This window comes from Varroa jacobsoni, unplaced genomic scaffold, assembly GCF_002532875.2.
Source record: "Varroa jacobsoni isolate VJ856 unplaced genomic scaffold, vjacob_1.0 scaffold_1159, whole genome shotgun sequence".
In the NCBI taxonomy this organism is placed as follows: Eukaryota; Metazoa; Arthropoda; class Arachnida; order Mesostigmata; family Varroidae; genus Varroa; species Varroa jacobsoni.
This window is the reverse complement of record NW_019214061.1, coordinates 30,764-43,024: the sequence shown is the minus strand read 5'-3', so window position 1 is coordinate 43,024 and position 12,261 is coordinate 30,764. Positions and strand designations below refer to the sequence as shown.

At 39.8% G+C, this 12,261-nt stretch overlaps 1 protein-coding gene across 1 annotated transcript in view; it reads right to left on the bottom strand.

Moving 5' to 3' along the window:
• The window catches only part of LOC147752571 (uncharacterized), a 33,869-nt gene that overhangs the window by 15,000 nt on the left and 6,608 nt on the right, over positions 1 to 12,261 (bottom strand). Inside the window, exons 2-5 of the mRNA XM_086971234.1 lie at positions 3,092 to 3,145; positions 2,533 to 2,660; positions 572 to 686; positions 157 to 289 (exon numbers count right to left, since the gene is read on the bottom strand). Of these exons, the coding sequence (XP_086827360.1) occupies positions 157 to 289; positions 572 to 686; positions 2,533 to 2,660; positions 3,092 to 3,145 (430 nt within the window). The remainder of the gene's footprint in view (positions 1 to 156; positions 290 to 571; positions 687 to 2,532; positions 2,661 to 3,091; positions 3,146 to 12,261) is intronic.

Sequence of the window (12,261 nt, the reverse complement as noted above, 5' to 3'; positions counted from 1 at the left end):
TACCTTATGTTCTTCTTAATTCCTAGAACATGAAGTTTGTTCTCGCAAACACGACCTGTCGTGCGCATAAAGTCCATACGAGTGAATCATTCTAATGTATCCCTGTAATTTGTTTCTTGTGCTTACTAGCTACGGAAAAAGCTCTCTGAAACCTACCGGGTATATCGTCAGGGGCGTGCTCTTTAAGCTTTGAACCGAACGTGTAGCGAGGGGCCGCGATATGAATCACGCAGTCGGACTTATCAGGGTTGTAGGCACCAGGTGCTGGCGTCTTGAACGGCTCTGGTTCCTATTTATATATGATAGAGGAGTCGGCCAATATCACAAAGATCGGCTTATTACAAAAGAATTGTTCGACGGTGATTATAAATGGTAAACCAATCTGTGCCGTTTTTGTTTCCAGGCCAAAAACGCATTCAAGCGGACGACGAGCGGTAGAAAAGGCCAGTGTAACTCACGTGCTAGTTTAGTCTTGATACCTCAAGGCTAGCGTTTACTGACTGAACTTGATACAATATTTAGTTCGCCTGCTTTTATTCCTTGTTTATTTGCGCACAAAATTACTAAGTACCTTGAGTTTGGCTGCTATAGTTGGTGCCGCACAGGTATCCTTGCCCTTCTCTGAGAGACCTGCGATGTTGTAACTTCCGGGTCCTGGAACCACCTTGCTCGTTTTCTCTTCGATCCTGTATTGCGTAGATAGAAATCACGTAAATCATGCGTCTATGTGTAATGTCCAAGATTTAAATTCGATGAAATTTAAGCATATGAAACTAGAGTTAGCCAAATTGCATATGCACACTAAATTTTGTCCTTGCTGTAGTGTCGCGCATGTATAATAAATATGTGCGTGCGTATCGAAAGCGAAGTCGTGCTACTGAAATATCGAACCATTATATTTAGATGATATGTAAGCTAGGCTTAGTAGGAAAACGCTAGGTCGCGCCCCCTGGTGGTGATTATTTCACAACGATGGTCCCCAACAGAGGTTATTGACAATCTCGTTTGAAAAACACGCAGAGGTTTACGCTCTAACTAGTCGGTGGGCATGGTGGCATCACTAACAAATGAACGCGGTCGAATGACTTTTTTGAATTTAGGCGCCATTCATTTGGAGCGTTATATGAGACAGTAATATATTAAGTCAATTTAAATTTTGACATTAAACTGCCGCCATGTCATAGATGATATATATTCCTTTAGTACGATTTGCGGAGGGATCGTCGAGCATGAGCATCTCATCGTCTTAAGAACTCCACGGCTAAAAATTATATAATACCTTAGGCTAGAAATTTACTATACTATTTTGCCGTAACAAATGAGATTATAATAACGAACATAATTAAGTATGCGTGCATTTTTTGTTTAGGACAAAAATCACTTCAATTTATACAGATATTACTCGTTCAATAAACTGTTATGTACGTTGGAGTTTAATAGGATTATATAGGATAATGGGATTTAACTTTGCAGTTTTCAGAGAAGTTTTTGCATATACCCATTACACCTAAAGCATCTAGAGTGACATTTTCCCCTCAGTGTCTAAGGTTGTACTTGAGCAGAAGCAACCTGCTAACAATATCGTACTTACTTTACATATACTTAATATAACTGCCATTGATTGCAACTACAGCCTAGATTCAGGATCTGCAGCTAAATTTTCAAAATATTCTTTCTTTACTCCGCTGATAGCTCACTAAATAGTAAGTGTATTTCAAGCTTGATTGGCAGATATATATTCGTGTCGTTCAAGTACTTTACAAAAGTCTTAGGCTTGAAACAGGTCGAATAGCCCAAAATATGAGTGCTTGAAACGACCGAAAAAATTCAAACAAAATTGTATAAATATTGCAAAGACGCGTTGAAGTTTGTTTGAACGACCCAGTAGGAAATTAATATATATATATATATATATATATACAAAATTGCGAAAACCACACTCTGTTTTCCGCCATAATAAGTTTGTGGGTCTTCTTTTAGAAATGACGGACTGTTGGTGGGGTAGGGGGGGGGGGGGGGCGTGTCCCGCGTGAAGGCATTGCATAATAGCCGACTTTCGCTAAAATTGCAAAAACAATGCACTTTTTAAATTGACGGTAGATTTGCTACTTTGTTTTAGAAAGAATTAGCTCTCTTCTAATGCCAAAAATAAATAGTAGATGAACGGATAATGCCCACTATGAAAATGTAGCCCGACGACGCCTGTCAGCATTTAAATACTTCATGCTGTGCACAACGTTACCTAGAGGCCATCTCTGATCAGTTACGCCAGTGTGAATGTTTGACGTTGTGATGCCATCAGTGTATACGAATGAGTGCTTTCCAATAAATTTCATTTCTATGTATCTATACACTTCGTCTTTATACGTGAATAACTATTCTTCAACCTAACCCCTACCTCTACTTTACCTGTAAGCTTAACGAGTTTTTAAAACATATGCCTACATCCATCCACTGCTCCCCCTTAATTCTCGAAAATTACGATATTGCTCCGGGTCTAAATACAAAGGGACAAATAAAAGAAGCACTTACTTCGCTCCGAAGGTGTACGAGGGGCTTTTTCCTTTCACTACTTGATTGGCGTTTTTTCCAATGGTAGAAGGAATATTAAACGAGCCAGGTCCCGGCGTTTGGAAATCTGCCGAAATTGGTGCACGTGGCTGTGGAACATAAAAGCGAAGTTAAAACAAGAAAGGTTAAAGCTTAAACAACCAATAAGAAAACCGACTATTTAAATTTTTGTTAGTTTTTTTCTGGTAAGTTTTTGTCCAGTCAACATTCGGTTGGTTTTCTGATGACGCATTCTCACTTAGCTTTAACTACCTATTCGACCTGTTAAACTGGGATACAACTCTACAATCGTCAAGTGACATAAGAGGGCACCCATAGGGAAGATTAACAATGTTTGACGCAAATTTTCAATTTATTTCATGTCGAAAATGATATATTGGGGAGCTAGCTAGCTAGCATGGGTGCGTCTCGCCATTTGAACCTTATCACTGCAGAAAATTCAATTCATTTAGAACTCTTCTGGTTCAAATCTTGCGAGCTGCTACAGGGTAGAGTTAAAAGCATCGTTTCAACTTGATACCTTGGTGGGCGTCCACTGCCTCTGAGTCACATAATATCCGCCGCAATCGGGATTCTGCAAAATCATACGAAAAAAAGGTACAGCATTATGCTATCCGGAATCGTACCTTCGATCGATTAGTACCATTGACGAAATTTTCTATCACAGTTTACTGATACACGGTAAGATAATAACTTGAAAACAACGAGCGTAGTTTTTTGTATTACATGAATTAGTACGCTGCTATTATTATGTTTGCTGTTCTTCGAATGTATTGAGATTGTTAAGAAGATATCTAGCACATTACTGGGCGAAAATGTTCACCATGGTCAAGTTACTAATCACGGTTCAGCGAGAATGATCAGGACCAAGTTAAGGTGTAACATAATCTTTCATTTTCCTTCGCACCGGTCAAGGACGCTTCGCGTTTTACACTGATAGTAATACACTGACGCTGTTCAACTGCTTTCAGCCGTTCCCGATGACTGAGCGTAGAATAGTTTATCAACATTTACCACATAAATCCTAATCTAATTTTCGTTTTGTTTGCCGATCAGTAGGCTCCTTTGTTGTCGTCACTAGCGTTTAGTACAGATGGTCCCGGTGGTGACACGAGCCTCAACATGCTTGAACGTGATTAGTTCCTAAGCGCAAACATTCTAAGGGAGCCGCATCAATATTTGACCTAGGTATTACATGCCCATAAACTAAAGTGTAGGTATCCTATTAAATATATGAATCCGGCTATGTCGTGAGGTATATATTATTGGATCACCTATTCGCGTCTCAAGCGGTAACTTCTAGCTGTTTTTTTTTACCTAGCACCCTCCATTTTTTCAGCAAAATGACTGCCACTGCGAATATCGTCTCTTGACGATCAGATAGAAGTTTCGACCATTCTATACAACACGTTGGCTCGTTTGGGCAGCTCACCCAATTCATACAGGTTATATAATCACAAGGAAAGACTAGTTACCGTTAAAGCCGTGTCTATTTGTTCATTTAGTTACAAATGTCGGCGGAACCAGTGACCCCAAGGTCTAAGCCAAGGGTGGACCTAAAGCTGCTATTTCAAAATAATTGACAGGGTATAACCACTTGACGGTTAAGTCGTGGTTTTTTCTCTAATCCAATTCAACGTTCAATAAATTACATGCTAACTCGGCTGGGCAGCGGTTTCGGTGTTTTACGATTGAACGTTTTTCGCTCGCAGAACGGTTCCAGAAGCACCTCTAAATCAGGCCATTTTGCATGAGCAAGAACTATTCAAATCGGTGCGTCCCACAAAGTTGACTTTATCGGTAAGACACATAACAATTATACTACACGTAAATGAGCTGAATATAATCTATTGAGTGTTTTTGCGTAGAAATACATCATCTTCTAGGAGTGGTTTACCCTCTCATCGTTACTAATCGTTTTGGAGAGAATTAATTCGTGCCTGATGCGTGGGAACTTCGTCGCTTGGCGTGCGTACCAATCGATGCATAAATAGACAACAAAAAGTTGAGGTCAGCTGTATCGTGATTTTGGATCCGTCACACGCCCATTTGTAGGCTGGCCAATTTCGTTATTGTGGGCACCAGTCCAGGGAAGGCAAACAGAAAACACCAGCAGAAGCGGCAAACAGATAGTCATGGAGGGTAGCGGATATCCCACCAGAAAACAGGAAAATTTCATGTAAACCACATTCGTGCTATTGTTATATTAACATAATTGCTCCTTTTTTTCGAAAATTAAATACAGATATGAGCATCGACTGCATGAATATATGCGTTGGAGGGATTTCATGCAATCAGACGTGGCCTTCACGTACAAAACAATCAACATTGTCTACTTTTTATGATTAATTATCTCAGACGGAGCACACGATGGTTATGATAAGCAGAAAACACCGATGTCTGAACATCGTTATAATTGCTTAGGGGCGCTGCCAAAGTTATGAGAAAAAGCTCGAGGAATTTAGCGAAGCATTAAGGATCCGTAAGAGGTCCGTTAGCTATCGTTTCGTTCTATTTTGTCTGTAAACTGTACATGTCTTATCATCTATCGTGTATTCTTCTTAGCTTTGTTGCGCTTTTCCCATACGGCACTTCAGATGTACCCAGCCTCAAATGAACTGAACAGTCGCCTAGTCTTTTCTGCAGATAACAAAAATGATGGCGTTTAAATCATAGCGGAAAATAGTTCTGTTCTGTGAATATTACTGTGAAGCTTTCCAGGAAAGCTAATTATCCCATGATTATTGTTGGCCTGTCTCGATAGGTTGAGGATGCTATCTAGCTTAGAGGCGACTGCGCCTTCGTCAGATGAGGCATAGCAGAAAGTAAACAGACAGAAGCCAACAGGTCATTTGCCGAAAATCGACATCGAAAAAAACACCGCTTCAACTTTTTTTTTTAACTGTTGCTGAAGATGTGGAAAAACTGCAATAAGTCAGTTTACGTGTTAGTTTGAGGGTAGTCCCTTATTCAGCTCACTCACCTGAGATACGTTAGCCCCCGAATGAGCGCGCCAAACATGTGCTCTAGGTTAGATACCGCAACGGTAACGTTTTCTGCTTTGCGCAGATTAAGGTTCTATGATAAGCCAAACGTTTCGAACTTCGATTTTCCTTTCGTTACTGAACGGCTCCAGCTGACTCACACACAGAGAGAGAGGGCCCAACAGCTCCGTAGATCATTCACGAAAGGCGAACACAAATACAAATTAAGGATATCACCTAAATTGTCAGTGATTACTTAGATTTAGCCATGACGCGAGTACGTTGTTCCGAAAATTTCTAGCGAATAGGTGCGAACTGGGATTTGGTTTAAGCTAATCTAGTTTGATCATATATGAGGCGGGACCTGAATGCAGTTGTGATTTTCTGCATTTACTGATCAGCTAAGAACAAACGTTCGAAGAAAATATTTGCCTCAAAAAAAAATACACCGAAAATGCAGGTAAAAAAGATCATAACCTGGTTCATATTCATACTAGAAATACGGATATCTTTGCTAGATTCTACAAGCTTTGTTTTGAGCTACACATCTGCCGCATCATTCGACGCTTTTACTAGAATTGTTGTAGCCGAAACTGATATAGCGAAAGCTAACACGCCTGTTCCGTGGCCAAATAGCAACACACACGTGAACGTACGGACACTAGAGTCGGATTTGGTAGGGGTCAACTAGCCAAAGACAGCGATGGGGCCGCTTCTACACTAATCAATGGCGGACGCCGTCGCAAGACTGTATAGCCATAACCTGCTCACTTAACTAAAAAAACTCTATTCGAGACGCTTCCGTGGACGGACATCCGGAACGTGCAATAAGTGGCCCTGCAATTTTCTGATGGCTCACCGTTTATCCAGTGCAAAAGAGATCAGGCGCAAGCAGTGATCCCCGTGCTGTTGCTGTTAAAGAAAAACAGTGACCGTTCAGGAGCGGGTGTTCTGTTCTTACGGCTGATACCCACTTCGGTTTGATGGGTTGGGCACGAGCCCTCGCCGCCATTATGCTGCAGTGATATGATACCGCCTACGGACTAACTAGTGAAGGATAGCAATTGGCAAGCCCGGCCTTTCCGGAAGACGCTGCACCGGCTGGCTCAGTTGGTGCAAATTAATGGACCGTACTACTCTACTATAAACTATAAACTACTACTCTACGTATAATGGCTCGGAAATCTTCCCAAAGATCGAAAAAAGGCCGAGACCTAAAAGATCCAAGGGTCTTTCAAATAGCGCATTATCCCGTTTAGACGCGTACGTTCTTGTACAATCATCAAGCGCTGCATATATATATATATATATATATATATATATATATATATATATATATATAAAGGAAAAGTATATAGGTATATATACTATAAAGGAAAATCTGCAGTTCTATTGCATGTTACATATTAGTTTACATATTTGAAAGTATAAACTTTCTGTGATAAGCGAGCTCCTTTAACACCGTTACATTTAAAATGTACGTTTTGCCTTTGACGTGGTGGCACGCAGCGCATTAGTTGTAGAAAAGTATAAATAGAAATAGTACGTTGGGACCTTTACAGGCGGTCCATAAATCAGGATCAAAAATGGGTTATATGCTTTTGAAGGTCAAAATGTTTCTTGTCACGTTCGTAAACATATCTGCAAAATTGACTCACCACTTCAGGTCCGTCTATACATAGAACCTATTATTCAAGTCTAGTAATTAGGAATTATCCATAAAGAAATCAAATCAAATTAGACCTAGTACCTTTAGAACGTTTTCGCCACAAAAGCAGATATTCGACCATAGCTGACAGTCGAATTTTGCGGGCAAGGGCAACAGCCTTGTCCTAACATTCCTATTCTGGCGTTTAGCCTATTCGCGACCAGTCAGCTAATGTTATTTGAGGTAAAAAGCCGTGTTATTATAGACAGTGAATTCCGCTTCTTATGGGCTCGCTTTAGCATTACTTAAATGGTCATTTAAAAATGTAAATAGAACAGCGATGCTCAGCCATAAAAGTGCATAAATTATTAACACCGTAGGTGTTGGAGATTGAGAGCTTTTCTATGCTACACAGTCTGTTATTAAAGGGCAATAGGCATAACCAAACTTTTATAACCGGGTGGAAATTTCAGTTATTTAAGGTGTGAAAGTGTTCCATTGTCGTGGACTATGATAACATTAAAATAGCAGCATTTGCCTTGTTAGCTTTACAATGATTTATTGCTGCAGGGATCCAATGAATGTTTATTTCGAACAACGTGAAGAATCAGATAAAATCCTACGTTTGAAGGTTATATCAATCTTCAAACGGGTCGACTTAATGGTTAAGTACCATAAATGTATACTAGAAAAGTTCCTAGGATGTTCCTATATTTCGATCATCATGACCATGTGTAGGTAAATGCAAGCAAAGACAAGGCGGTTATATTTAATATTTGAATAAAGTACCACTCTAGACTAGTTAGCATCTGTTTATCTTATAATTATTATAATATACATTGTGACGCATGTATTGTAACAAAAAATATGACATGATAAAAATACCCGATCCATGCGATCCGGTATACTAAAGACAGTTCAGATTTTCGCTGAGGTACCTTAAAGTTCTATCCGTTGGCTAATCAGATGCGTCGACGCGATCGAGTAGAAGGGGTTTGGTGTAAAACGCACCACTGGGGAATTTTTTATTTCTTTCAAACACGTTTCTTATCGTCAGGTGCTAGCTAGTTTCCTTAAATATATTTATTTGAAAGATTTGATTTATAAAAGTCAATAATTGTACCATGTTTTCAAACAAGCTTTGTGCGCTTATGACCGAGGTTTCAGCTGGAATCGCCCAGATGAAACAACCACGTCTCCTATAGGACGGAATGCTATGCATTGTCAAAGATGCACTGCATGCGGCAGGGATCTTCTTCGTTCACATGTGCACCTGTCTATACATCAGGCCACATATTCCGTGAGATAAGCTACGCGGTCTGGCTGTCGCCAAGGCCGTCCGCCAAACAGCAGGCCACTCACGATTTGCGCCACACGACGTCGATAGCGAACTTTCGGCGCATACCGTCGAACAAGCAGCATAATCAAACCGCGCAATGGATCCGTCCACGTCTTATGGGTGGACCTTGCCCCTCTCCAGGATCAACAAATGATATGTAACAAATAGTAGCGTTGAGGTCCTACCCCGAAAAGGCAACTTCAATTGAAATTAGAATAAAGAAGGTGTATGAAAATACCTCTGAAAGTTCAAACAGTTCTAATATCGTTGCTCCTCTTGTACAGGACAAAAATGATATGGCTGCACTGCTCATTTCGTCACCATGTAAAAATCTTTTTTTTTTTTATTTCTTTTTTATAAAAAGGGGCAAACCAACGTAAATTGCACGAAAGATTGTCACGCGTAATTAGGTCACTGGTCATCGCTTCTCCATATCTGCAGTGAATTTACTTTATGCTAGATATTTAAGTAATTCAAAAGTGACAATTACCTTGTTGAAGACGTAATTTGAAATAACTTACTCTAGTGGCCAGGGTACCAAGGGTACCAAATGCTGTAAGCATTAACGCAGGTAATTTTACCAAAACATTAAAGAAATTGTTTTTGTCCGTCTTTGTGTAAGACGATTGTCAGTATTTTTTTCATATCAATGTGAATTTGACAATTAAAAAAAACTCGAGTAAGCACTTCTCTTGTTAGTGACCTGGTGTAACAATTAAACACACACATTCGGGCTAAAAGAGTCGTCTTGTGAAGCCCAATCGTCAACGTGTGTCAGTCAACACGTGTGAACGAATTGAGTATTTCTAAATACTTCTAAAATGCGGTATCGTTTCGTTGAAGCAGACAGAATTGAAAGATAACAAGATGTACAAAACGTTAGAACCAGTACGAAAATGACAGGTCTCTGGAACGACTCTTATATGCCATACAAATACGTTGATATTAAGTACTACTACATACAAATAAGTTAACATTAGTACCGACTAGGAGACACACTCCAGAATCAAGCCTAAGATCAACGCACGCATAGGCTTTATGCTTTCTGGGCCACTGCAGTCCCACTGCACTCCATTCCAGTTGATACTTGAAGAAGTTTACCGTTTAACACGCGTATTTGATTTTTAGTGTAATTTAATGACATCGTCGTGTGTGCGACATTCTCATAAACTTCAGAGCGATGGAACGGGTTAACTGTATACCTTGGCTAATGGACTGCCATAATTTTTGCTTCCAATGATACCTATTTCTAGATACCCTAGCTTGATATTTAGTTTCGGTGTACCATTCGAGAGGAGAATGTTGGTTGGCTATAACGGCATTGTGTTATGGGTGGAACGATGAACGTTACAATTAGAAGAAAATTCATTCTCGGCCCTTGCTACGCTATGCATCTGAAACACAACTGAAATAGCTCGGGACATTTACTGGCGGTACACTAATGGCGCTATTGCTAAAAGAATAACACAAGAGTGCTATGTCAAGTTTGAAGACGGTGGCTGGGACCTAGAGGATGTCTTCTGCTCCGGCTCACCGTTTGGCTTTGATAACGAACATGAGATTTTTCAAATAACACGACGAAATAGGTTGTAAGAGTAAGCTCTAGAAACACGACCGTCATTATCCGCCCCCAGTCCCTTGGGTTTGTGCAAAAGCTTTAGTACCTAATAAGCGTCCTGAATCCAACAAGGGATTACAGCTCACGAGTTTCATCTTAACATTTCGTTAGTTATCAAGAGTCAGGCTAACACAATGACATATTATTGTCACAGATAATCAGAGGTGGTGTCTGTACGTCATCATGAAGGTGGCTCTAGCAAAAAATTAGATCTTTATTCAAAAAAGGTTATGCTAGTTCAGGTGGAGCTGCAAGGGCCTGATTCACTAAAAGTCGTTGCCGACGAACCAGACAGTTGATTGGCATGTTTACTTAGCCAAGTAGCATCCAATCGATCCGACTTTTAAAAAAAAAAGGCCTGGCAGGCGAGTTTGCGTCATATTGCACCCTAAGAACGCCAGGCCACTCACGGTGAGCCTTGCCAAAGCTGTTCTCCTGAACTTCTCAGGGGAGATTTTGTTGCACCCGCTATATTTTCAGGACCTTGCGTCTTTTCATCTTCTCCATTCACTTGCGAATTACTCTCATGGCGTTATCTTCGACAAGAATCAGCAACTCAAAACGCGGTTGGAAAATTCCGAAACAAAACTGCTACTTTCTGGTAAAATAGCATACGTCATTTGGTGGAAGGGTGCGACGAAGTTGTAAACAATGGCGGGAGCTACACAACATAATAACTTTTCACAGGAATAAAAAAAAGTTGTGGTTTCAAACCAATGTGGTCCAAACAGAGAATGGTATAAGAACAACTAAATACACTCATAGTAGTAACCATAATTTATGTACTACTAAAATTTTCCGTCTGTTTGTTTGTTTGTCCAACCCAAGTCTATCCTTTTGCTCGGACCAAGCTGATTTCTGGTGGATCGCCGGAGTACCATCCTTAGTGGAGCTAAAACCGAAACAATTTGCTCTTTCATCCATAGAGCGCATCATCAGTTTTGAGCCAATATTTTCAGATGTTTCCCATTTTTGAGGTTTTGCAGAACTTTTTCATACAGCTTTATGATAAAACTGTAGGCTCTTTATTTTAGTGGGTTTTTGCAGAAAACTTGTTTCTACTGACAAAACGGTAGCCATATGTTTACATGATGGTCTATGAAGGAGAAGTTATTCTAAATAATGAGTAGAATTTCTTGTCGAGTTGAATAAAAAAGACAATAATGCATGTCCTTAAACCCAACATATTTTGGGTTCAGGCTGAAAAAGTTTCAGGTGAAAACTTAACGCGGCGTTCCATGTAAGAAGCTTTTCTTGATGCCAACGGATAAATTTAGACGGTCTGATTACAAAACACAGTACACGTACCTATACCTATATATAGAACGTATATTCGGGTGTGAAAATGGTCAATTAAGCCTATTAAGGGCTTCGCCTCGGCTTCATAACAGCAAGCTGAAAACGCATTTTGAGCTTGTCTTGGGTTTCTTTTCGTGTGCTGCCTAATATTACGAATATTTTAGGTAGATACTTTTTGGAAAACATTTTAAAAGAAAATTTTCTCTACACAGGGTGCTATTTTACCGACTTCCATTCTTTACAAAAGTGGACCAACTGGTATACGTCAACGCGCTAAGTAAAGCTGCGATGCAACTTTTTATCCATAAAATCTATGTTTTTTCAAATGGAAGTCTATATAAAGGAGATATTTCCTGGTATTAATCGAGCGCTTTCGAAAAGCTAAATCGAAATGCTCCTGTCCCTAAATTCCAGTCTTTGGGTCGAAAATGTTCTTTGAAAGGTGAAAATAAAGAGGTTTTCTCGACTCCAATAGATAGATCTCGATGAGCTGGATAACAGTGGACGAAATAAGTACACCTCTGTCTAAAATTTATATTCTTCAAGGGTTGATACATAAAATAATCACAAAATAATTCTTGTATCTTCACTTAGCAGAATACGCAATTGCTTATTATAAAAAAAAAAAAAAAAAGGAAATCTAAGAAAAGCTCCAGCTTCGGTGGCGTGTCAGGGAAGGAAACAATAGATTAGCCAAGCCTCGTCAATCAATCGCAACGTCTGTTAAAAGTCGACCTAAAACCGATCTGATTGATGGTCATTCCACAAAAGCTAGTTGTCAGCCGACCTATTTACATGCGGT